Genomic DNA, 25,327 nt, shown 5'->3' on the forward strand with positions numbered 1-25,327 from the left:
CAAAAATTCTGCTAAAAAGAACAGTGAAAATATTCTCAAAAGTGCTCTGAAAAACTCCATATATAAAATTCCCAATGAGTCAAGATATCATCAAATACACAGGTCAATAGATTTGCAAGTGCTTTGCTTCTACTGAGCTCTTCAAAAGAGAAAAAAAATCTAGATTCTAGATGAATAAAATCTAATTACATCACTGTCAGTACACATGGAAGTCCCCCTCACCATAGTAGAGTGTAAGAGGAAGTTCGGTATTTCTCAGAAATATCTGAGACTGCTATTATATGTTGATATGTTGATAAAATAAACCTTTTTTTAATTTCAGCATGACTATCCCAGCTCACCTCTTCTTCTTCTTTTTTAAGGAACTACTTACTGTACAGGAGGAAGTAGAACCTGCTAATGTTGCCAGGATTTTGAAGTACAATGCTCCTGAATGGCCTTATATGGTGGTTGGATCACTGGGAGCTGCTGTCAATGGAGCAGTCAATCCACTTTATGCCTTGTTGTTCAGTCAGATTCTTGGGGTAGGACATGACCAATTTTTTTTGCTTTGCATTGAATCATTTTATTTCTGCTCAGAGGTCTGAGTGGAACTCTGGGCAGATGTTATCTCAAAGGGTATCCAAAATGCCCTGTGCACAAATGTTTTTTTTTTGTTTTTTTGCTGAGGACATCTGCCACCAAAGTCTTGGGATTTGGTGGCACTCATAGCTTTAATTCTGATATCCATCATACAATATTTGTTTCCCAGAAGAAACTTCATTTCAAAAACTCAGCAGGTGAGTCTGTAAGAATCACAGGCATTCTCACCTCATGCCCAAGTCAAAAATACACAAATGCACAAATACTCTTTGCATATGGTTTCTCTCTGTAGAACTAGAGAAACTGAGATGATAAATGTGTACACACAACAATGTTTTATTGAGTGACTGATTGATTGACTTCCTACTTTTCCTCCAAGGAATTCAAGGCAGTGTAATAACATGTTGTAAATATATAACAGCAGCAACTTTTGAGAAGAAAAATAAAAAGAGTGCACATACTGAACCAACAAATAGAGCCATTGGGATCCTAGCGAAAGACTGGAAATTTTACTTTTTAGATTATAGCTTCCAGAATTCTCCAGTCAGCATGTCCATAGCTATTCACAGAAGCTGTTTCCATCTCCAATGCCCAACAAGAGATCTTGAATGTAGCATACATATGCCAGGACATATGGAATACATCCAGCTGTTCTGTACAGCGTTTGAAAATATATGCAGAATTCACCCAACTGTACCTTCTTAAACCGGATAGAGCAAGCAGTGAATAGCTATGGACATGCTGCACAAATGTTTTTAATTGTATGGAAATCATATCACCATGCTAGACTGTACTGTTCTTTACCCAAACAAGCTGTGCGCTGCATTTGTGCTAAAAGAAAATCTGCTTGAGCAACTGCATGAATTGACTTGAATTTCAATATGTTCAAGATTTTTCCCGTGTCTCTACTACAGTGGTTCTCAACCTTTGGGTCCCCAGATGTTTTGGCCTTCAAGTCCGAGAAATCCCAGCCAGTTTACCAGCTGTTAGGATTTCTCGGAGTTGAAGGCCAAAACATTTGGGGACCCACAGGTTGAGAACCACTGCACTACTATGTATTGAGTGAAAATGGAAAGTGAGAACAGGGTTGGAATTTTGCACTGCTGTAATACTTTTGCAACTACCCCTGTTTTTGCCATACAGTAGTTCAGAGCTTCCACACATGAGAAAAGTCCCTGTTTGACCAGGGTTCATGCCCATCTCTGGAAGATCACTGCATGTGCATATGAGACAGAACCCTGGCCAATCAGTGTCCCTTCCCTATGAATCACAATTTAGCAAACAAATATAATGTATATACTCGAGTATAAGCCGACCCGAATATAAGCCGAGGCACCTAATTTTACCACAAAAACTGGGAAAACGTATTGACTCGAGTATAAGCCAAGGGTAGGAAATGCAGCAGCTACTGGTAAATTTCAAAATAAAAATAGATACCAATAAAATTACATTAACTGAGGTATAAGTGGGATAAATGTTTTTTGAATATTTACCGTATTTCAAAGAAAAACAGTAAGCTAACTCTGTAAGTGCATAAGTAGGGTCAATAAAAAAATATGGTATCAACAATAACTTTATAATCATCATCATTATCATCATCATCAACAATAACAACTTCCTTTGTATCCTGCTCTATCTATCTCCCCATGGGGACTCAGGCTGGCTTCCAACATAGTAACAGGCAAACATTCAATGCCTATATAAACAATGCAGGGCTAGATATAGCTCTATAATTATATATACTAATTTCACATTTGCATTTTCCCCCTGAAAAGTTTGCAAATCTATATATATGCATTTCCCTCCTGCAATATTTGCAAGTCCCATTTATCTATGTTTACATCTATCTAGACATCTCTCTCTGTGTGTGCATATTTAAAAGGCCTATATCTATATTAATATCTATCTATCTAGACATTGCTCTCTATATAGAGAATTATATCTTTATAGGACTTGCAGAGACTTGCAAACATGTGCGGGGAAATTATATAAAATTAATGTATATATATAGGTAGAGATATACAGGTACATGGAAATTTCTAGATATCTATATCTATATAGGATTTGCAAAGACCTGCAAACATAAGAGGGGAAAATTCATATATTAAATTAATGTATTTGTAGGGGGAAATCTACATATTATTTACAAGCTTTGGGGTATGCATTTGCCCAAGGAAGAAATGCAAGCAAAGCCTTCTTAAAAACAACTTTGGTCTCTTTTCTCCTCCCCTTTCCCACCTCTTATTTCTCCCTCTTTCAAACTCTAAAAGTAGCCAGAAAAGGCTTTTTAAAACTTCCCTCACTCTCCCAAAAAAAAAAAACCCACTCCGTTTTTGTTTTCTTAGGAATAAAAAGAAATACACACCTTCTGTTGCTCTCCTTTCCTGCCCTTTTGACTCAAACGTTCTTGCAATAATGATGATGATGATGATGATGATGCCTGCAAATTTGCAAGAGTCTCTCTTTTTCTTCCACTTCCACCATGCAATCTTTTTCTTCTTCCGGGCTTGCAAGAGGTTCTGTCACTCAACTCTCCTTTTGCTTTTAAAAACATTGCTTTTAAATAAAACTCAGCTTATCTTCAAGTATATACGGTATATATAGTCAGCCCTTAACATATGTTGGGATTAGGGGCACAAGACCGCCATGAAAGTGAAAAATTGCAAATAACAACATTGCTATTTTTTTTTACCTGAGAGAACATCTAAGTATTTCTACTTCTTTCCGCATGACTCTATAGTCAATTTCCACTGGGAGTTGAGAATAGAACCACACTGAAGGACAAGGAGATTCTTAAGGAGATATTCTCTCTAGGAATCTCTAGGTCCTCCAGTGTGACCAGAGGAAGTTGACCAAAGAGTCACACCTTAGGACCTAGAGATTACTAGAAAAGACATTTTAATCTAATATCTGAATAATCAAATCCATGAAAGTCGAAACCACGACTACAGACAGACAACAAACAGATCTTTCTCAGGTGAGTAGGATAGTGGAATTGGTTAGAACCAGTTTCTCTTAGAAACTGGTTAGAGCCAGTTTCTCATAACCCCTTCTTACACTCACCAAGTTCATTGTTATACCAAGAGCTCTTGTTATACTTCATTAAAAATAAAGACTTCATTACTCATTGGTTATCTATCAATCAGATATTATGTAGCCACTGTTTCCAACATTTATGATCACCATCAGACTTCTGTTACTTTCTTCTTCCTTTTTCCATCCTCCTCCTTGGGGCCAGAAAATATTCCTTTTTGTTACTGATTTTATCTTTTTTTTCTTGACTGTCCCAGACAAAATAATGACTCAAACCCAAGTGCTAACCTTTTAGCAAGTGATTTGGAATTATGAATGCTAATCTATTAATTTGATTTTATGGAGCTAGCTAAGTTTTAAAAATATTATCTGAGACTCTCACAACTTGTATTTCTGAGAATCCAATAATGAGAAATATTGATACATTTTTGCCTTTACTGAATGCAAATGCTGTTAAGTCAGTGGAGTGGCAACTGCATTTGCCACTGTGATTAATTGGCCACTTTCCCCATTCTGCCTTGTTTTACTGGAAAGTATGTTTGATACTGTGGTAGGTAGGAGCCATGATCTTCCTTTGAGGAATGTCAAAGGTAGTGAGACATTATGCATGTTTTAGAAAGTTTGAAATATTCCTGCTTTGCTTTTGGATATGTCTTCGATATGCATATTTAATTTCACATTTCCTAATGAGGAAATAATTAAATTTGACTTTCTAAGGCTAAGAGAAAATGTCAAACAAATGTCCATATCAGAGAGAAAAGTCATTAGTATCTTAGTGGGCCTTTCCAAAGCTGACTGTTCAAAGTCTCATTACTTGTTATTTCTTTTCTCTAATAATTGCTTCCTTATTCAGCTTCAAAGCTGCATAGATTATTATTTTAAAAGAAATTATTAATAATACTTTGATTGCTCCTATCTTAGTAGCTGCATACGTCTACTGGTCTTTTCCAGATTTTAGTGTAGTTTAGTGTCATCAGTATCTTAAGTGACAATTAATACTCTTTATTTCTGGATACACATTTTAAGGAACATATAGACACATTGCAAGTCAGTAGTATCAGAAATATGAAATATGAGATCAAAAGAAACTAGAGAAAGAACCGAGTACTGTATGTAGCCTGGGAAATAGAAGACTATGCAAAGGCAAGATGGCTTTCTTCAAACACCAGAAGGCCTGTCTATGGCCAAGGGCAAAAACTTCCTCTCTGACGTTCCATCAGTCAAGATTAAAGGACAATATGTTTAAGATGAAAACATTTATATTTAAAGATATCTATTCAAGACAACAGAACCAAACAGGCCTGGAGGGAATTGATCCTTGACATTCATAAAATGGTGTATTCTTGATTTAAATAATACAGATTCCTAGTAGTAAGGGAGTTTTGTTTTGCACGTTGACTTTTCATTTACTTTTTTCTCTTATGATCTCAAGTTTTTTGTTGTTACATACTTTGATATGTGTAAGGAATTTGGGTTGGGCTTATAATTTCAGGTCAGAGAGTCTGGTTTCGCTTTCTTGAAAGACTTTGATAAAGGTGTATTGGGCAAATATAATACTTGTATTGGAAACTATATATTGAATGTAATCATGTTAAGAAATAGAAATAGGAAAAATGTAATCACAAGCAGAATTGTATGCCTATAGCCCAAAAATACACTCTGCTCAGCAAATAATTGTCTTCCCATAAGCAAGACCAAAGTTCACTCTGAGTACCAGGGACATATGTTAAGTGTCAACAAGAATAGATAAGCTAATGGACAAAAGACAAATTAAGGCTTTGGGATGTCAAGATAAGATCTGGCGCCATGTAGGAGTGCTAATGGCTCCCTAAAAGCTAAGATAGGGGGGAACTCCTTAATTAATGAGAACCCCTGAGAGCCTAGATAGGAAATTCCAGAGATAACGCCTAATGGAGGGTCAGAGGTCTTGAAGTAGTCTATATTTTAGGAAAATGCAAAGGTAGCTTTTTAGTTAAGTGCCGAGTAAGACTTTTTTGACACTAATTGGTGATGGATAATACCTATGTGACGTAGATAGAGGTAGGCCAAAATAGTATATAAGGATCTGTGTTTCTTTGTCTGGCACCTTTGCTTTCCTGATTATAGGAGAAGGTCTTTTCTTATTTGCTTATTCTCTCTAGCCACTGAGAATAAACATTATTTTTTCTACAGCCACTGGAACTCTTTTTGTCTCATTTCCTCAAACCTTTGTCTGCCATTTCAACTTCATGCCTCACATTTGTTTCCTTTTTTAAAAATTAGTTAAGGAGAAAATACTTATGAAAAATACTGTATGACACCAGTAAAATTCAATACCAGTCTCCCTAAGATCAATAAATCAGCACAAATCCAAACCTATGGCCAAACCATTTGAGAATCCGTGGGGGTCTTAGTTGAGCCCCCTTTCCTGCATGGGTTCAAAAGATACATCAAGAGGAAAATAGATCTTATATGTTAGCTCCCTCCCAATTTGCACGCTCTTCTCCACAATCATCTTTTATCAAAGAGACCAAAGACTTGAAGAGAGGCTTTGTTAATTCATTTGAATGAGCTTAGAATGACTTATGCAATTGGATCCTTGCTTGACTGTGTTTAGCAGCTGAATGCTCTCAGAATCCTGGATTTTGGCTTTCAACATGTAAAAGCAGTTGGAAAAGCTGGGAGAAATGTGTTGCAAAGGGGTTTAGCATGTTCATCCCTGTTCTTCCGCCATTTATCAGTAAAACACATGGGAAAAGAACATCCTGAAAGATCTTATTAACAATGTGCAGGCCAGCTGCAAAACCATCATAGGATACTAGACTATGCCTGTGGTTGGGCTTACATATAATTGCAATCATGTTCCACAAATACCAGGCAAGAGGCTCACAATAAACTTCCATTTTCCTTGTGTGAAGAGATTCTCTAATATTAAAGCATTTTCTTTTCTTTCCCCAAAGACTTTCTCTGTCCTTGATGAAGAAGAACAAAGGTCGCAAATCAACAGCATCTGCTTGCTCTTTGTTGTTGTTGGAATCATATCATTCGTAACACAGTTTTTGCAGGTACCTGAGCCGTCACTCCATTTCTTCCACTTCCACATTTCTTACATCTAGCTTTATTGATCCAGGTGATTACATTAATACTTAATATATGTGTTTTTTCAGGGATACACGTTTGCAAAGTCTGGGGAGCTGCTTACGAGGCGGTTAAGGAAAATCGGCTTCCAGGCTATGCTAGGCCAAGAAATTGGTTGGTTTGATGATCATAGGAACAGCCCAGGGGCCTTGACTATAAGACTTGCTACTGATGCATCTCAGGTTCAAGGGGTAAGAGATTCTATATAATGGTGATTTCATGCATCAGGAATTATCAGGTTTTTTTTAAAAAAAAACAAACAAACATAAACTCTGGAAAAGACTAAACGCCTGAGGTGTGCATTTTCAGAAGAAAAGATATAGTTTGAGAGAAAGGATAACATACTTTCTTCTCTTCTCTATTTTTTTTTCTAATCTATTTTTTTTTTAAACTGACACTGGGGTGGTAGTACATTCATTAACATTGAATATATAGTATTCAAGAGTATAAGAAACAATTTCCGCTATGTTGCAAAACCTGTGGCTTATACTGTTGCCATCTGTGGATGGTTGGTTGAGATTACAGTAGAGTCTCACTTATCCAACACTCGGTTATTCAATGTTCTGGATTATCCAACGCATTTTTGTAGTCAATCTTTTCAATATATCGTGATATTTTGGTGCTAAATTCGTAAATACAGTAATTACTACATAGCATTACTGTGTATTGAACTACTTTTTCTGTCAAATTTGTTGTATAACATGATATTTTGGTGCTTAATTTGTAAAATCATAACCTAATTTGATGTTTAATAGGCTTTTCCTTAATCTCTCCTTATTATCCAACATATTCCCTTATCCAACGTTCTGCTGGCCTGTTTACATTGGATAAGCGAGACTCTACTGTATCTGTTTTCAAATATGTTATCTTATATATTTTTTAATGTTTATTCAGTTCTTCTAGTGCAGTGGTTCTCAACCTGTGGGCCATGAGAATGAAAATCTGGTCCGTGAACCTCCTTCCACTTTATTTATTTAATTTTATTAATTTTATTTTTGCTCCTTTCCACAGAGCTGACTATTGCATTGGATAGACCACATCAGTTCTAGATTATTAAATATGGTTTAAGCAAGCAGATGGCGACTACTGGATGGCATATGTTCTGAATCAGAAACTAGAGCTGTTGTGGTCTATCCAATGCCATTTTCTGAATCAGCAGCCCAAATAACCAAACCAAATCTAAAGTTGACCAAAAACTGATTCAAAACTCTTTTGGTACTAATGTTGGAAAGTAGTTCCTGGTCAAGTGGGACCAGGTCAAAAAAAAGGTTGGGAAGTGCATCGCCTGATATACTTTAAAATGGCCACTTCTTGTGAATAGTATAAAACAAAGTTGACAGTTAAAATACTGCCTGTCATGTGTCATGTCATATATAACCAACTTCTGTTGTAATAAAATGTTTTCAGTAACCAATGAAAAATAGCAAAAAAAGGATAAATGACATTTCACGGAACAATAATTTCTATAATCTGGGCGTAGCCACAAAGAAGGTGTTTATATTTTAAGGAAGACATTATTTTACAAATTTCCAACAGATAGGAAGTTGAAATGTTCCAGGGAAAATAATTCTAAACTCTCTATATGTAAAAACCAAGCCCATTAAGGAGACAACTGAAGAACTTTTTTCCCTGATGTTTACTTTCTCATAGAATCATAGAATAGTAGAGTTGGAAGAGACCTCATGGGCCAGTCCAACCCCCTGCTAAGAAGCAGGAAATCGCATTCAAAGCACCCCTGACAGATGGCCATCCAGCCTCTGCTTAAAAGCCTCCAAAGAAGGAGCCTCCACCACGGCCCGGGGGAGAGAGTTCCACTGTCGAACAGCTCTCACAGTGAGGAAGTTCTTCCTGATGTTCAGGTGGAATCTCCTTTCCTGTAGTTTGAAGCCATTGTTCCGTGTCCTAGTCTGCAGGGCAGCAGAAAACAAGCTTGCTCCCTCCTCCCTATGACTTCCCTTCACGTATTTGTACATAGCTATCATGTCTCCTCTCAGCCTTCTCTTCTGCAGGCTAAACATGCCCAGCTCTTTAAGCCGCTCCTCATAGGGCTTGTTCTCCAGACCCTTAATCATTTTAGTCGCCCTCCTCTGGACGCTTTCCAGCTTGTCAACATCTCCCTTCAACTGTGGTGCCCAAAATTGGACACAGTATTCCAGGTGTGGTCTGACCAAGGCAGAATAGAGGGGCAGCATGACTTCCCTGGATCTAGACGCTATACCCTTATTGATGCAGGCCAGAATCTCGTTGGCTTTTTTAGCAGCCGCATCACATTGTTGGCTCATGTTTAACTTGTTGTCCACGAGGACTCCAAGGTCTTTTTCGCACACACTGCTGTCAAGCCAGGCGTCCCCCATTCTGTATCTTTGATTCCCATTTTTTCTGCCGAAGTGAAGTATCTTGCATTTGTCCCTGTTGAACTTTATTTTGTTAGTTTTGGCCCATCTCTCTAGTCTGTCAAGATCGTTTTGAATTCTGCTCCTGTCTTCTCTTTTGTGTAGAATGTCATTTGTGTCTATTGTGTTGTCCCTTTGTTTCATTAGAGCCCTCACCTGTCGTCTGAAATTACAGATAACAAGCAGCATTTGAAATTTCCTTTTCTACATGACATTGAAACACAGGAACCCTTTCCTTTATGTGCATAACTGTAAATTATAAATCACCACTCTCATTTGAACAAAAATATAAACCAGAAGATGGTAACAAGTGTACCTTGTTTAGTCAGTTGCCCAGGGGCTAACAGTTGATAGCCAACTTCAAGAGTCCAGCTTACGTTTTTAATATGATTCTTCTTCAAAATGGGCATGAACTGGAGAGCCTTCCAATAGAAAACATATAAAATGGAAGAAAATTCTTGGTGAAATGGGATACATGGCCACCATGTCTGCGGTGGTTACCCCAATTTGTAGAAGTCAGGAGAAATGGGCCAAAAAGGCTGGTTCAGACATATCAGCCCCTCTCATCTATGTCACCAATGGCCCAGTTTTCACAGAAGGATATCAATCTTTATCCTGTTTGCAGAGGTACAAAATATCTCTTTAGTGGTACAATATTACAGAGATACAAATATCTTTGTTCTATCTTCTTGGATCTATAGAAAGCTGGCAAAGAGGTAAGATGGAAGCTGTGACCCCTACTGTACAAAAAGGTTTTCTGCTCCCACCGTTTCGAGGAAAAGGCCCCTAAGTAGTATTTCATGTGGGTGAACCTGCCTGTGAATCCCTCTGTGGTTTTTACTCCTACTTCCTTTCTCACCTCGAGTTTTAACTTAGTGTTCATGTGGCCTGCCCTTGGTTTTATTGTTCTTTTGATCTTGTTTAATGTAGTTTATATTTTCTTTTATTGTTGTTGTTTTATTGTTGTTTAATGTGCTATGATTTGTTGTTCTATTATATTTTGTTATATTGTATTGTTCTGGGAATGGCCCCATGTAAGCCGCCCCGAGTCCCCGTTGGGGAGATGGTGGCGGGGTATAAATAAGGTTTATTGTTATTATTGTTGTTGTTGTTGTGCTTCCCTTGAAGGCAACTGGAACCCAGATAGGAATGATTGTGAACTCCCTCACCAGCATCGGAGTGGCCATTATTATTGCTTTCTACTTCAGCTGGAAGCTCAGCTTAGTCATCACCAGCTTTTTGCCATTCTTGGCTTTATCTGGAATGGTGCAGTCTCGGATGTTGACAGGGTTTGCCTCTCAGGACAAGGAAGCAATGGATGCTTCTGGGAGGGTAATGATTCTTTCTTCTTTCTTTCTGTTTTTAAAGCCTAATTTAAGCTTCAATGAGATGTTGAGTAATAACTCAAGCAGCCAGTATTAACAGGTGTTTCAGACCTGACAAAGGTCACAAAGGTTGATATATAATACGTAAAAGCCCATACTGGCCCTATATATATTTCCTTGTGAGGGAAAAAGCCGAACAATCTTAAATTTACTTAATGTATCATATAGTTTAAGAATTGTAAACCAAGTCTCCAACTTAGCAGGATTAAGGAGAGCTTTAACGCTATGTAAAAAAAAAAAATAGGTGGCCCCTGGTGGCACAGTGTGTTAAAGCGCTGAGCTGCTGAACTTGTGGACCAAAACGTCCCAGGTTCAAATCCCGGGAGCGGAATGAACGCCCACTGTTAGCCCCAGCTCCTACCAACCTAGCAGTTCAAAAACATGCAAATGTGAGTAGATCAATAGGTACCACTCCGGCGGGAAGGTAATGGCGCTCCATGCAGTCATGCTGGCCACATGACCTGGAGATGTCTATGGACAGCACCGGCTCTTCCACTTAGAAATGGAGATGAGCACCAACCCCCAGAGTCGGTCACGACTGGACTTAACATCAGGGGAAACCTTTACCTTTTACCTTAAAAAAATAGTACATACAAGACATTAAGCAGAGGACAATACTTTGAATGGCAACCACATTAACAATTGTTGTTGCGTTCCTTCAAGGTGACTTGAAGATGAACTGATCACAGTTTTCTTGGCAAAATATATTTTGCCAAGAGAATATGTTGGCTTCCTTTGAGGTTGAGAAAACATGGCTTGCCCTACGTCAACCAGTGGGTTTCCATGGTTGAATGAAGTTCAGAACTTGGTCTCCAGAGTCATAGTCCAACACTCAAACCACTACTCCATTCAGACCTTCGCCCCAGGGCCAAAGCAAATTTCACAGGCCATATTCCAAATTTGGATCATGGGCTGCCTCCTTCCATTGTTCCCCTCTACCCTTCAAAAACCTTTCTGTGTTGAAAGCTGGAGGATTGATTAATTACCTTTTGATTCTTTTGTTACCCTTATTTCACTTCTTTATGCTTCTGGTGCTTAATTTGTAGCTCATCTAGGCAATATCTATGCATATTGATTCATGAATGTCACATGTTCTTTGAACTCTCTTCCCTGTGTGTAGGACAATGATGGGCAACCTTTTGCGCTTGGTGTGTCAAAATTCACCAAAAAACCTAGCATGACTTGTGTGGTGTGTCACTTTGAGAAAAAAAAACATAATTTCACAATATGTATAGTTTAAATAACAAAAATGTATAATTGTAATATATAACTGTATTTAATAAATCAAAAACTATTTACTACCATTATTTCCATGTACAACAATCTATGGTACCTCTTGCAGTTTCCACACTAATTTCTCTCTATTCTAGTTTTAATGTAGTCATGAATAATGGAAATATAATAATAATATAATGGTAATAATATGATAATATACTACAATAATAATAGAATAATAATAGAATGATATTTTATATATATATATATATATATATATATATATATATATATATATATATATAAATGTAATGTGTATAATTCCCATGGAGTAAACAACAAAACAACTGGACCAAATCACACCAGATTTGGCCACAAAAGACATAGTCATCCAATCAATCTGCATGTGGCAGCGTGTCAGCAAAAATGTCTAGGTGTGTCAGTGCTGACACGCGTGTCATAGGTTGGCCATCACTGGTGTAGGATATAGTCAGGGTTTTAAATTTGATTTTATGCACTTTTACATTATACGTAGATCCAAGCCCATTTTACCCTCTAACTTTCCCAATGTCCATATAGTCTTACTTTTTCAGTTGCTTTTAAGATGCAACTGAAAATGCTATTCTGAGTCACAAGCACATGCGTGTACTATTCAGAGTGACAAAATATTATCTACCCTACTCAGCATAAATGATGTAAAAACAATATTCTGACTGCATAGTAAAAAGGGGGGGGGGGGGAAGAAGGGAGAGAACGTGTTCATGGTTAATACCAACAATTGGAGAACGTAATGAAGATTAAGGAGACAGCATGTTTGGGCATGCACAGGAAGTTGTTGCTCTCTGGTGACAAAATGTGGCTATTCATTATGATATTTACTCAGATAGGAGAACCCATTCTAGGAATTATGATAGCAGTCCTGCCCAGTAATGTACAGTCAGTCCTCCACATTTACTGGGGTTAGGGTCACAGGAGCCCATCAAAGTGAAAAGACACAAATAAAATAAGCTATATTTTTAATCTGAAGGAATACCTCTCCAGGGCATTCACTTAATCACATTGAGCCAGGTCAAGTGTTTGATAGAGCAAAGCTCACCACTTCATCACATTTACTAAATTCCACCAAGTCCTACACTTAAAATCTGGTAACCCACTGTGTTCATCACTGGCACCCCAGCATGATTCTATGGTCAGCTTCTGCTGGAAGCTGGCAATAAAATTATACTGGGGAACCTAGAGATTACTAGAGAGGACATGTTAACCAATTCCATGATGCATCAAGTTCATAAGTGTCAGATTGGCAAATATAGAGGGCCTTTTGTATGAGCCACTCTTCGAGAGATAACAGTTCTTACTTGGTGTGAGGGGACATGAGATAATGGCTGAGTCCTTCGGTTGCCCAGAAAGGCTAGAATCATGGGCCTAAAGCCATCCAGATAGATGGATGGCCCATACCTTTCAGAAATCTAACATATTATCTTACCTTACTCACACCACCCTCCACCCCCTACTTTTTGAACAGATTTCCAATGAAGCTCTCACAAATATCAGGACTGTAGCTGGAATTGGGAAGGAGAAGACCTTTATTGAAGCCTATGAGAGAAAGCTGGAAATTCCATACCAAGCAGCGATAAAAAAAGCAAATGTTTATGGAGTTTGTTTTGGCTTTGCACAGTGTGTCTTGTTTATAGCCAACTCTGTCTCATATCGTTACGGGGGGTATTTGGTTGACCAGGAAGGACTTCACTACAGCTTTGTATTCAGGTAAGATGATACAGAAAGAAATACAGATGTGCAGTTTGGGTAAGAAGAAATAGATGCACAGGAAAAAAAATAATTTCCTTATGAACCACAGGTGGACAGATTCTGGGAGTTTGAATAGGGCCTTCTGCCATTTCTCTAAATTTATTTATTTATTTATTTATTTATTAGACTTGTATACCGCTACTCCCAGTTTGGCTCGGAGCGGTTTACAGAAATAGATTAAAAGAATACAATTAGCTTTAAAATAACAATAAAAACAATAAAAATAACAATAAAAACAACAATAAAAACAGACATAGCCTCGAGTTTTTCACCCATTGAAAGCTTGTCGGAAGAGCAAGGTTTTGCAGGCTTTTCGAAAGGCAAGTAGGTCTCGGATAGTTCGAGTTTCAACTGGCAAGGCATTCCATAAATGAGGGGCTACAATCGAGAAGGCTCTCTGCCTAGTAGAAGACAAATGATAAGACCGTATATTAGGGACTTCAAGCAAATTTTGGTCTTCGGACCAAAGTAATCTCTGGGGTTGGTAGGGGGATAAGTGGGCCCTCAGGTAGTAGCAGCGGCAGCAGCAATTCCTTCCTCTCAGAATTTCTCTTTAAAACAACATTCATGAGTAGCGTGCATCTTATTTTGAATCTGAAGGTACTTTAGCTTGAAAACAATGTGTTTTTCGTCTACTTTGTTTTAAAGCAGGGTGGGAATCACATGTTCCTCCAGATGTTGCTAGACTGTGTTTCTCAGCAATATTGGCTATATTGACTAGGATTGATAGATTTGCAGTCCAAGAGCATCTGAAGGTCTGTGCCTCTATATTAAGCAATAATCACAATTTTAGAAAGTTTTGTGGTGGCAAATTCAGCAGCAGAGTTGGCTTGAAAAATGGGCAGGGATGCCCACATGTGTGCAAGCAATGTATTGCCCACACATGCTTAAAGAGAACCCCAAGAATAGAGTCCACTATATTAAGAGGCAATGTTCTTTTGAATTCCAGTTTTTTTGTGTGTGTTAGGAGCAACTTGAGTCGCTTCTGGAGTGAGAGAATTGGCCGTCTGCAAGGACGTTGCCCAGGGGATGGCCGGATGTTTGGATGTTTTTACCATCCTTGTGGGAGGCTTCTCTCATGTCCCCGCATGGAGCTGGAGCTGATAGAGGGAGCTCATCCACGCTCTCCCCGGGTGGGATTCGAACCTGGCAGCTTTCAGGTCAGCAACCCAACCTTCAAGTCATGAGGCTTTAGTCCACTATGCCATCGGGGGCTCCTACTGAATTCCAGTTAGTGGAGACTAACAGAGATTGAGAACCTTTGGCTTAATACCTTCCTGTGGTCTTCCTAGGCACTACTGGCTGGTTGCTGCTGGAACCAGGATTGTGGTCTGTTATAAATGGCTTTTCTTAATCATCTCATCAACTAAAGGCTTTTTCCATTTTTTTCAGAGTGATCTCCTCCATTGTCACCAGTGGAACTGCTTTAGGAAGAGCGTCTTCCTATACACCGAATTACGCCAAAGCAAAAATAGCTGCAGCACGTTTTTTTCAGCTGGTGGATCGGATTCCCCAAATAAGTGTTTACAGTGACATTGGAGAGAAATGGGTAAGAACAAAGATTAATATTATCAAAAGCATATATTTGTCATATTGGGGAGATGAAAAAAGTCATATTGGGGAGATGAAAAAAGTAACAGTCTGTTCTTGCTTCAAACTAGATTAGTGCTCTAGGAACATAAAAGAGGGAGGAAACAAAGTGTGCTGAAAGCACAATGTGTTTTGGTAAAACAAGCACTTTTGATTTGAAGGAATAATGTGTGTTTGGTGTGAAAGTAGGGCACACTGATGCTTGTTGGTAGGTTGAATGGATTTTGCATGTGGCATAACCTGTTATTTTGCTGTCAGCCTCTCAAATGAAAGCATATGATCAGTAATTATATGATTAAAAATTCTCCTTTACTCCATATCTCTTTTTTCATACTTCTAGCTGTCTCTGTTTATCAGGGACAATCATGATTAATTCTCTGTCATCCAACTTTTTCAGGTGCTTTTGAAATGCCCTTGCTTTCTGTCTCCTCCCCCTAATTTCCCTCTTTTTCCTCAAGTTACTTCAGTTGCAGGAAGCTAAGCTCAGATTGTAAGAGCAGTTTGCACTAAATTCACTCAGCAAAGAGGAAAAACAGGCTTAGGCAAAGTGAATATTATCCCCATTTTATTTCCTAAAATGCTATGTTTTTTTAGTTCTCTATGAGTGAGTGATGCTCCTAATCCAGTTACATTTCTTGATCATTTTTTCAACCAAATTTATTCTCAGGTATGTTGTAAAAAATCAATGGTATTGAATTTAAAACCAATGAGTCTGCAATCCTAGTACACTTACTCAGAAGTACATTCTGATAACGTCCAAGAAATTTTCTTTTGAGTAGACACACACACAATTGCACTGCTAGGTACCAAAAATCAATGAAAAATGACAAATAAATACAGAGAGTTGCAATGAAACTCCTGGTTTAATGGAAAAGCTTGGTGACTTCTTTTTGTTTAGTCAACAGTAATGAAGTCTGTCATGCCACCTAAATATCCAGAAGACTCTAGATGTATCTGCTCTCAGAAGTTAGATGGAGTAGAATCTGATTAGTACTTAGAAGGGAGATCTCCAAAGAATACCAAGTCCTGTTAGGCTGCATTGAGTGGAAAACAATAGGAAACAACCACCAGGTACAAAATTTGACAGGTTACCTGAAGGAACATACTTTGCTTTCTCAATGTAGACTGCTATGAAAGCATTCCCAGGAAGATCAGATGTCAACCTTGCTTTCAGTATGGATGTCAGCCCAGCACCTACAATCATGGCCACATCATTGATATGGAAAACCCCATGAAATGCATGAAGCCAACATTCATTGACAGGCAACCTGAAGGCACATGCGCACAGGTTGAGGAATGTAAAGAACCAATGCTTCAGGCACTTGTGAAAATTTTTCATTTATAGCAAAACCATAAATGAAGACAAATTCTCACCCACCCACTTCTATGCCCCACTCCATTGCAGGTATTACTGTTATTACTATTGTAGTAACAATAATGGAATAACTCATTAGTGACCCTCCTTTAAAGCAGTATTCACATATATAACATCATGTGAATTTCAAGTCAGACCATTCCAAACACCCACTCCAAAAATTGATGTAAATCTATCCTGCCATGTTTGAGAAAATCAGATGGGTGCACTTCAAGAGGCACTCGGAAATAGTTTTGAAAGTATACTATGTTTTGATTCAGACCATTCTTAACACACTTTCCAGTCATTTCACATGACATGCAGTCTAGATTGTAAACCAGATCATGCTAAATGTACCACCTCTATTTGGCAGAAATCCATCCAGCTGTTCTTTCGTGATTATCTCCCTTCTCATGATAGCTCGCTAGTGTATATTTAAACTTAGCTACAGGGTGTTTCAAAAAGATTGACCCAATTTGAAATCGCTATATCTTTGTAACCATGAATGAAGCTCTTACCACCTGAAAGAATGAGGCATACAGTTCCAAGTGATGACTGCTAGATGCCTCTCGAATACACAAATAGCCCCTAGTTCCAGTCATTCACAAACTCCATAACATGAAAGCCTAATGAGATACTTATCTCCATTTGCAGTAATTTTTTAGATATGTTTTCACCTCAAAATGGTTTGTAAAACGTGATAAATGGATAATTCAGTAAATTGTAACTTTTTGCTTATGCAAATTATTTGCCTCATGCCATCATTTCTTCTGCTTTGAAACTGAGTCCATCATTTTGAAATACAGTGTTCCCTCACTTATCGCTAGGGTTAGGTTCCAGGACCACCCACAATAAGTGAAAATCCGCAAAGTAGGGACGCTATATTAATTTTAATATTTATACATTATTTTAGTAGTTATACACTATTTTAAGTCTTTATCAACCAATCATGTGTTGATAAATCACCTCCTTCTCCTCCCGTTGCCACTTGGGCTCCTTTTCTCTCCTTTTGGCTTCTTCTTCCTCCCTTCCTGAGGCTGTAAACTGTAATTTTTTATGATTTATACTAATAGCCTTTTAGAGTTTATTGAAAAACCATGAAACAGCGAATCTGCAAAAAGTGAACCGCGAAGTAGTGAGGGAACACTGTATCCTGCAATATCTTGTCTCTAGCTGGGTGGGTGGTAGAATGGTTATCAAAAAACTTTTTTGCCTGATAACTGTAACTATCAACAGTGTAAAATTCAGAAATCATGTTGAACTAATGACTGGAGCATGTCAACCACACATACATACTGTATCCAGCTTTTCCACCTTCCTATATGTGGAGATAGAGAGCTTTAGCTATCAGGGAAGCTCTCTGGAATCCTGATTTTTCAAACTCCAGGTCATGGGAAGAGCCTCCATAAATAGCCGAGGTTCTCATCTTGGGATGTCTTGAGATGCATGGCACCTCTCAGAAAAAAACCATGAAGCAGTGAGGGAGCGAAAAGCAAACCGCAAAGTAGGGAGGGAACACTATATTTAGTATTAGATGCAAATTTAGCCATTTGTGAACTTTTTATTGTTTGATAGCTCTGTCATCTCAGCAATGGATGTTGATTTTTCCTTATAACTAACAGCAGTGTGCTACAACTCGGAAGTTATAGTGATAAATGATACAAATGTCATGTACACCTTTATGAGTAATGCAAGGCAAATTTCCATCCCTTTTAAGCATGAATATAGTATCTTGTATTGAATGCAAATGTATCCGTCTGTGAACTTTGTTTGATAGCTCTGTCATCTCAACAATGAATGTTGATTTTGCCTTGTAACTAGCAGTAGTGTGCTGCAACAACCCGGAAACTATAGTGGTAAATGATACAAACGTAATTTGCGCCTTTATGAGTAATGAAAGGCAAATATCCACGTTTTTACGTGTATCTTTACTTCTTTTTGTAATGATGGAAATATGAGGAAGTCAGAAAGTACTTACAATAGAAATATTTTAGAAATCCCACAGCATTTTCTTTCTTTATTGAATGTTGCGTGTCATTTAAGGAAAGGGAAAAGCTGACTTGTTAAATGACATACTTAACAGTGTAATATGTTTACTTAGAAAGCAAGCTCCATTGGACATTTAATCCCCTTTCAAGTAAGATATATCATGGATAGGACAAACCCCATCATGGGGCTTTTTAAGGACAAATAGAAAAGACAGCAACTGGACAACATTGCCTTTGATACCTTTCTTTTGATTTTCATCTGCTACTAATGTGTGTTAGCCTTTCTGGGCAGCTTAGATCAAGAAAATAAATTCTTATTATTATTATTTAAAACTATTCAGAAATATACTGACATTCCTATATCTACTAAAAAATTAAGGGAATGAGCACCTAAGACTAATATCTAAAGCTTGTCATAGCAAAACTAATAATGGGTCTTGTGGCATTTGAAAGACCAACAGACTACAGCAGACCTGGGTCCAGAGGTTACTGCTGGCTTACAAATCTCAGAGCCCTTACACAAAGCCATATAACTCAAAATATCAAGGCAGAAAATCCCACAATATCTGCTTTGAACTGGGTTATCTGAGTCCACGCTGCCCTATATTCCAGTTCAAAGGAGATGGTTCCCGTCCCCTTGATCTGGTTATGTAAGTGTTATTTATTGTTATAATTGTATTATTTTACTTCGTTTAATAATGTGTTATTACGCTGTTATGTAATGTTTGTGTTGTTTTTATGACTGGAAACCGCCCTGAGTCCCATCCGGGAGATAGGGCGGTATATAAATAAAGTTTTATTATTTTATTATTATTAAGGAGATAATGTGGGATTTTATTCAGCTGTGTGGAAGAGGCCTCGGAATCCTTGAATATTGGGGCCAAAAGAAATGCTGAACTGTTATTTGGAAGGTGTGCTCCCTCAAGTGGTGAAAACCATCTGGTCATCAATGTACATTACTCTTCTGCAATAGACATCCTTCTTTCTTCTGTTATGTTTCAGCTGCATAATTCTGCAATACTGTATTTCACACTTTACTGTAGACTTAAATAACTGAAGGTTCAGCTCACCTCCACCTGCATCACATACTATTTCAGGATATACTGTATTGCTGTTTAGTTTTTTCCAGATGCATTGAGAATCTTTCATCTAGCATTTTGGCAAAATCCTTTTTCTAACTAGGGATTGCCAAGTTAGGCGGATCCAAGGCCCTGGAATATCAGGACTTTAATTGAGACATCGGGGCTGGACAGTCTTCATAATTCATGACTTTATAATGCATGACATAATAACTTCTGGTAAGAATCCAGAGATTTTAAGAGTTTTAAAAGCCGTAATCCAACTTACTAACCAGTACATTAGGGGATTCTTCTCCTCGTCTGGATAGCAGGGACAAGTTTTATTCTGCCCACTCCATTGTCCATATACAGAGTGCCAATGTTACTCTTTCTCTGCACTGATCAGCGCAAGAAAAAAAATGCCTTGCTTTCATGTTGCCATTCCTCACTGCTATACAAAATCCCAGAATACTTGTAAAGTATCTACACAAACACAAGATGGTCTATGTACAAAGAAAATAAGTCCAAATAGCATATAATATTATTAAAGTTCCCCGTACAAAGCTCAATTTGGCAGTACCAGACAAAATGAAAAAGAGCAATAGCTCTAACACAAAAGTATCCTAGTCTGATATTTGGTTCCAATGTATATAGGCTTCAGGGATACATAGTCAATGAAAATATCTTCCAAACAAAGTAAACAAACAGTTGGTCATGTTGCTGTATACTGAAATGAAGAAAATAATGATGGAGCACCGCTCTCAATTCCCCCCCCCCCAAGTTCATTTTTTATTGTGTCAGAAGCAAACTGAGAAAATACTTCAAAATGCTTCTGGTGTGAGAGAATAGGCTATACTACTATACAAAATCCCAGAATCCTGAAACAGGGTACAAAAATACCCGGAAACCCCTGTAGACTTGGGACTATTTGGACTTTACTTGCAAGACTTTTTTGAGATCGGTGCTCCATTATTATTTTCTTCATTTCAGTATACAGCAACATGACCAACCATTTGTTTACTTTGTTTGGAAGATATTTTCATTGACTATGTATCCCTGAAGCCTATATACATTGGAACCAAATATCAGACTTGGAGACTTTTGTGTTAGAGCTGTTGCTCTTTTTCATTTTGTCTGGTACTGCCAAATTGAGCTTTGTACAGGGAACTTTAATAATATTATATGCTATTTGGACATATTTTCTTAGTACATAGACCATCTTGTGCTTGTGTAGCCATTCCTCACTGGCTATAGAGAGTTCTGCAAGAGCCTAGTCATCACAGTTGCATCTGCATAACGGGAACCCACACAATCAACAGGAAGGAGAGGATCACTTAGCAGATGCAACCAGCATGACTAAGCTCTCATAAGGGGTTAGATCCTGCGACTGATACAGTCTCAGGCCAGCTGGAACATCTGGATACTAATGCGGCATCATGGAGGTTTGATCCTGGTGCGTGTGGCTGCCATTATGGTCAATCTGAGACCAGTTCAGAGCATAAGTTTTAGACATGGCCTTTGGGTCATGCCAGGGTATACTGGAGCCCTGATAATGTCTTTTGGTGTGATACATCAAGCATCCTCCACGTTGTGCAGCACATATCTTTCATATAATATACCAGCATCAAGTGTAATATAAAATATATCTCCAGTTAGAAATTCACTTTTACAAGCTCTGCATTAATGTTTCCCAACTCTTTTAAAAACACATTTCCAAGTACAGTTGGCCCTTTGTATTCACAGATTCTGTATCCACAAATTTAACCATTCACAGCTTGAATATATATTTTTAATTATTCCAAAATGCAAACCTTAATTTTGCCATTTTATATAAGGAACTCCATTTCAGTATGTCATTGTATATAATGGGACTTGAGCATTCGTGGATTTTGGTATTAGCATCTCAAGACTCATTTGTGAACGCAATCAGACACAACACCATTTTTTGTCTAATCAGGATAATTTCAAGGGAAGTATTGAATTTCTGAAATGTACATTCACATATCCCACCCGTCCTGATGTTAAAGTGCTAAAGAGTCTTTCGGTGTCGGTAAAATCTGGACAGACCCTTGCTTTTGTGGGAAGCAGTGGATGCGGCAAAAGTACAAGTGTCCAACTCCTGGAACGGTTTTACGATCCCGATGAAGGAAACGTGGTAAGCAGCCCTTCTTGTTTTGGTAGTAAAATGATACTGATGAATACAGTGAATCTTGAATTCTTCGTTGATTTTATAAGAAAATATACAATATATAATGTTCAACTGTAAAATAATAGGATGCTTCATATTACTAAAACAAAAAACAGGCTCTGTAACTTCCCATTGTTTAACATTCCCAGTAAGCGTCTTTATCCAGGAAGGGTAATTTGGAAGCCAAAGCAGCAAACTTTGTATAAGTGAGCGCTGTTTGAACTCTTGTGCCACACATAAAAGAGCTTTTCCTCAAGTGAAAAGTCTCGCATCTAGCCTGTTGGCACATGGACACGATGGCCTAAATCCGGTCCATGTACATATCCCATAGCAAATAATCAGAAGAACATAAAAATGTCATGCTCAATCAGACCAAATGTCTATCTAATTCAGGTGATTGTTTGACACAATGACCATCAGAATTTGGAGATAAAGTTGTCTCCCATTCTTTGCCCTCTAGCAACCAGAATTGGGAGCCATCATGTCTCTGAATTGATAATATGAGGCGGAGTCAAGAATGATTCTCACTCTGTAGAATTTATTTTAATCAATTTTCATAAAAGACAAATACGCAATTTTTGACACATTCTCCCTGCTTTTAAATACACGTTGTCCATCTGTCAACAAGCTTTCATAGTCCCTTATTTAAAAATGTTTTAGGTTGAGTTGTGTGCGTGCCACATATGTACCAGTATCTTCGCCTCTCCATCAGACATGAATCTTCATCCTCATAGGGTTTCTTTCAGGGATGCAAACAGGTAACAGTCCAATGGGGCAAGATCAGGACTATAGTGAGGGTGCTTTAACACTTCAAAACAAAGTTTTTGGAGAGTGTCAACAGTATAGGCATGCAACAGTATGTCATGCAACAACACAACACCTTTTTATAGCAGTCGTCTGCATTTAGTCCAAATTTTAGGCTTCAGCAAGAATCTCATTGTAATGAGTACTGTTGATTGTTGAACAGATCATTGTACGCTGCTCTTCTTTAGTGGGGTTTACAAGGAGGATGCCATTTTTTCTTTCACTGTAATTGCAAATAAATTGCCATAACACTTTCAAAACTCCACAGCAGTGGCTGGGGAGATGGCGACTTTGTACGGAAAGCGCTGGTAAGATAGTGCAGCCAGCAGGAGTTTTATTATAACTAGAGTGCAGATCATTTTGACTCACCCTTGTATTTACCTGTCATCTATCTATATATATAAAAGAGTGATGGCATCAGGGCAGCGGACAAAACAACAAAACTACAGGCCCCCCAACCTCGAAATTTGACAACACAACCCATCATCCATGGCTCTAGGTTGATACAACAAAAAAGAAAAGAAAAATAAAGTCCTAATTAGAGAGATAGGAATAATTGTTTTTATCCAATTGCTGCCAGTTACAAGGCTAAGTTCCGCCCACTTGGTCTCCTAGCAACCTACTCAGCCCAGGGGACAGGCACAGTTAGGCCTCACTTAGGCCTCTTCCACAGATTATCTAATTTGCACTGGATTATATGGCAATGTAGACTCAAGGCCCTTCCACACAGCTATATTACCCATTTATAATCTTATATTATCCTGACAGATGGCCATCCAGCCTCTACATAATAATGATGAAGAAGATGATAATAATAATAATAATGATAATAATAATAATAATAATAATAATAATAATAATAATAATAATAGAAGCATAGAATCCAAGAGTTTGGAGAGACCCCTAAGGGCCATCCAGCCCAACCCTTTCTACTATGCAGCAGGACACAATCCAAGCATTCACAACACATAGACAACGTATAAATACTATACAATACTACACAGGGACATAGACCCCCTCTACCCTTACCACTTTCATAGTACACAAACAACCAAATGCATACTATACATAAACATAAAGACAACCATACAACAGACTTTCAATACCGCCACTACCTCAACAAGTTATCACCAACACCACCAGACAACGCCACAGCAACGCGTGGCCGGGCACAGCTAGTAATAAATATTGATAGACCTGTTCTTCTTGAATTTAGTCATCATCCAAGTTCTTCACCATCACCATGTGAGGCAACTTCTCTAGGTTTAACTGTATGTTGCACTGAAGAATTATTTCCTTTTGTATCTTTTGAATCTCCTTCTGAAAAACTTCACTGGGTTTCTCAATGTTATGAGAAGGGGAAATCTCTCCCTCCACTTCCTCCCCCAGGGGCAGAATTTCTCATACCTTGATCATGTTTCTTCACCATTTTTCCAGATCAATTATCTAACTACAAATTCAAATTTGTGTGCAGCTATTGAAAAAAATAATTGTAAATGGTGTGTGAATTGAATTGAGATCACAACATATAAACAGGGGAGGATTAACCCTCCGCTATCCTACAACAGGGGTCCTTGGTGGCACAGTGTGTTAAAGCGCTGAGCTGCTGAACTTGCGGACCAAAAGGTCCCAGGTTCAAATCCTGGGAGCAGAATGAGTGCCCGCTGTTAGCCCCAGCTCCTGCCAACCTAGCAGTTTGAAAACATGCCAGTGTGAGTAGATCAATAGGTACCGCTCCAGCGGGAAGGTAACGGCGCTCCATGCAGTCATGCCGGCCACATGACCTTGGAGGTGTCTATGGACAACGCCGGCTCTTCGGCTTAGAAATGGAGATGAGCACCAACCCCCAGAGTCGGTCACGACTGGACTCAACTTCAGAGGAAAACCTTTACCTTTACTATCCTACAACAATCCTGACACACACACACACACCTACAATACTATTGATAGTAGTAGAGACGGGGGGGGGGGGTTCTTTTTGGTCATGGAAACTCTTCTCCTGCTTAGTTGTTAACCTGGCTTCTTTAGCATAGGAGCAGTGGTAATGCATAGTCCCATCACCTTCTATCGCCATATTTTTCACATGGCAATACATGTGATAGGAGAAGTTGCTGTTCATTTAGAAGGTTTCCATGTGAGAAAAGTCCTTGATTTTCTAGAGTTCTTGTTTGTGTGAATTACCTCCACACACATATGAACCTTTGCTATTCAGTTGCCTTTCTTTACACATGAAGAAAGTAACTATGGAGTTGCTCCTGTGTTGAAACAGGTGAAATAAGCAACACTTAAACGGGGCCCATGAACTCATATATTTTTAAAGCGATCCATATGAAATCATTGTTGCAAATTACTACAGCAGAGTCTCACTTATCCAAGATAAACGGGCTGGCAGAACATTGGATAAGCGAAAATGTTGGATAATAAAGAGGGATTAAGAAAAAAGCCTATTAAACATAAAATTACATTATGATTTTACAAATTAAGCATCAAAACAACATGTTTTACAACAAATTGACAGAAAAAGCAGTTCAATACACAGTAATGTTATGTAGTAATTCCTGTATTTACGAATTTAGCACCAAAACATTGCAACATTTACTATAAAAACATTGACTACTAAAAGGCAGACTGCGTTGGATAATACAGAACATTGGCTAAGTGAAGCTTGGATAAGTGAGATTCTACTGTACCACAAACACATTTGTCAATAAAGTAAGCATGGTTACATTGAACTCCACTGAAGACATAACCCAAATAAATTCAAATGAACAATTGCAGAAATTCCATGTAATACTCTTATTTTATATCTGAATC

The 25,327-nt window shown here is 38.2% G+C and overlaps 1 protein-coding gene across 2 annotated transcripts in view; it reads left to right on the top strand.

The window, feature by feature from the left end:
• The window catches only part of abcb11 (ATP binding cassette subfamily B member 11), a 168,147-nt gene that overhangs the window by 135,146 nt on the left and 7,674 nt on the right, over positions 1-25,327 (top strand). For both annotated transcript variants that reach the window (XM_062964889.1, XM_062964885.1), the window contains exons 20-26: positions 363-524; positions 6,555-6,659; positions 6,762-6,923; positions 10,254-10,457; positions 13,248-13,489; positions 14,924-15,080; positions 21,479-21,676. In XM_062964889.1, the coding sequence (XP_062820959.1) occupies positions 363-524; positions 6,555-6,659; positions 6,762-6,923; positions 10,254-10,457; positions 13,248-13,489; positions 14,924-15,080; positions 21,479-21,676 (1,230 nt within the window). The remainder of the gene's footprint in view (positions 1-362; positions 525-6,554; positions 6,660-6,761; positions 6,924-10,253; positions 10,458-13,247; positions 13,490-14,923; positions 15,081-21,478; positions 21,677-25,327) is intronic.

Source organism: Anolis carolinensis, chromosome 1 (assembly GCF_035594765.1).
Source record: "Anolis carolinensis isolate JA03-04 chromosome 1, rAnoCar3.1.pri, whole genome shotgun sequence".
Lineage (NCBI taxonomy): Eukaryota > Metazoa > Chordata > Lepidosauria > Squamata > Dactyloidae > Anolis > Anolis carolinensis.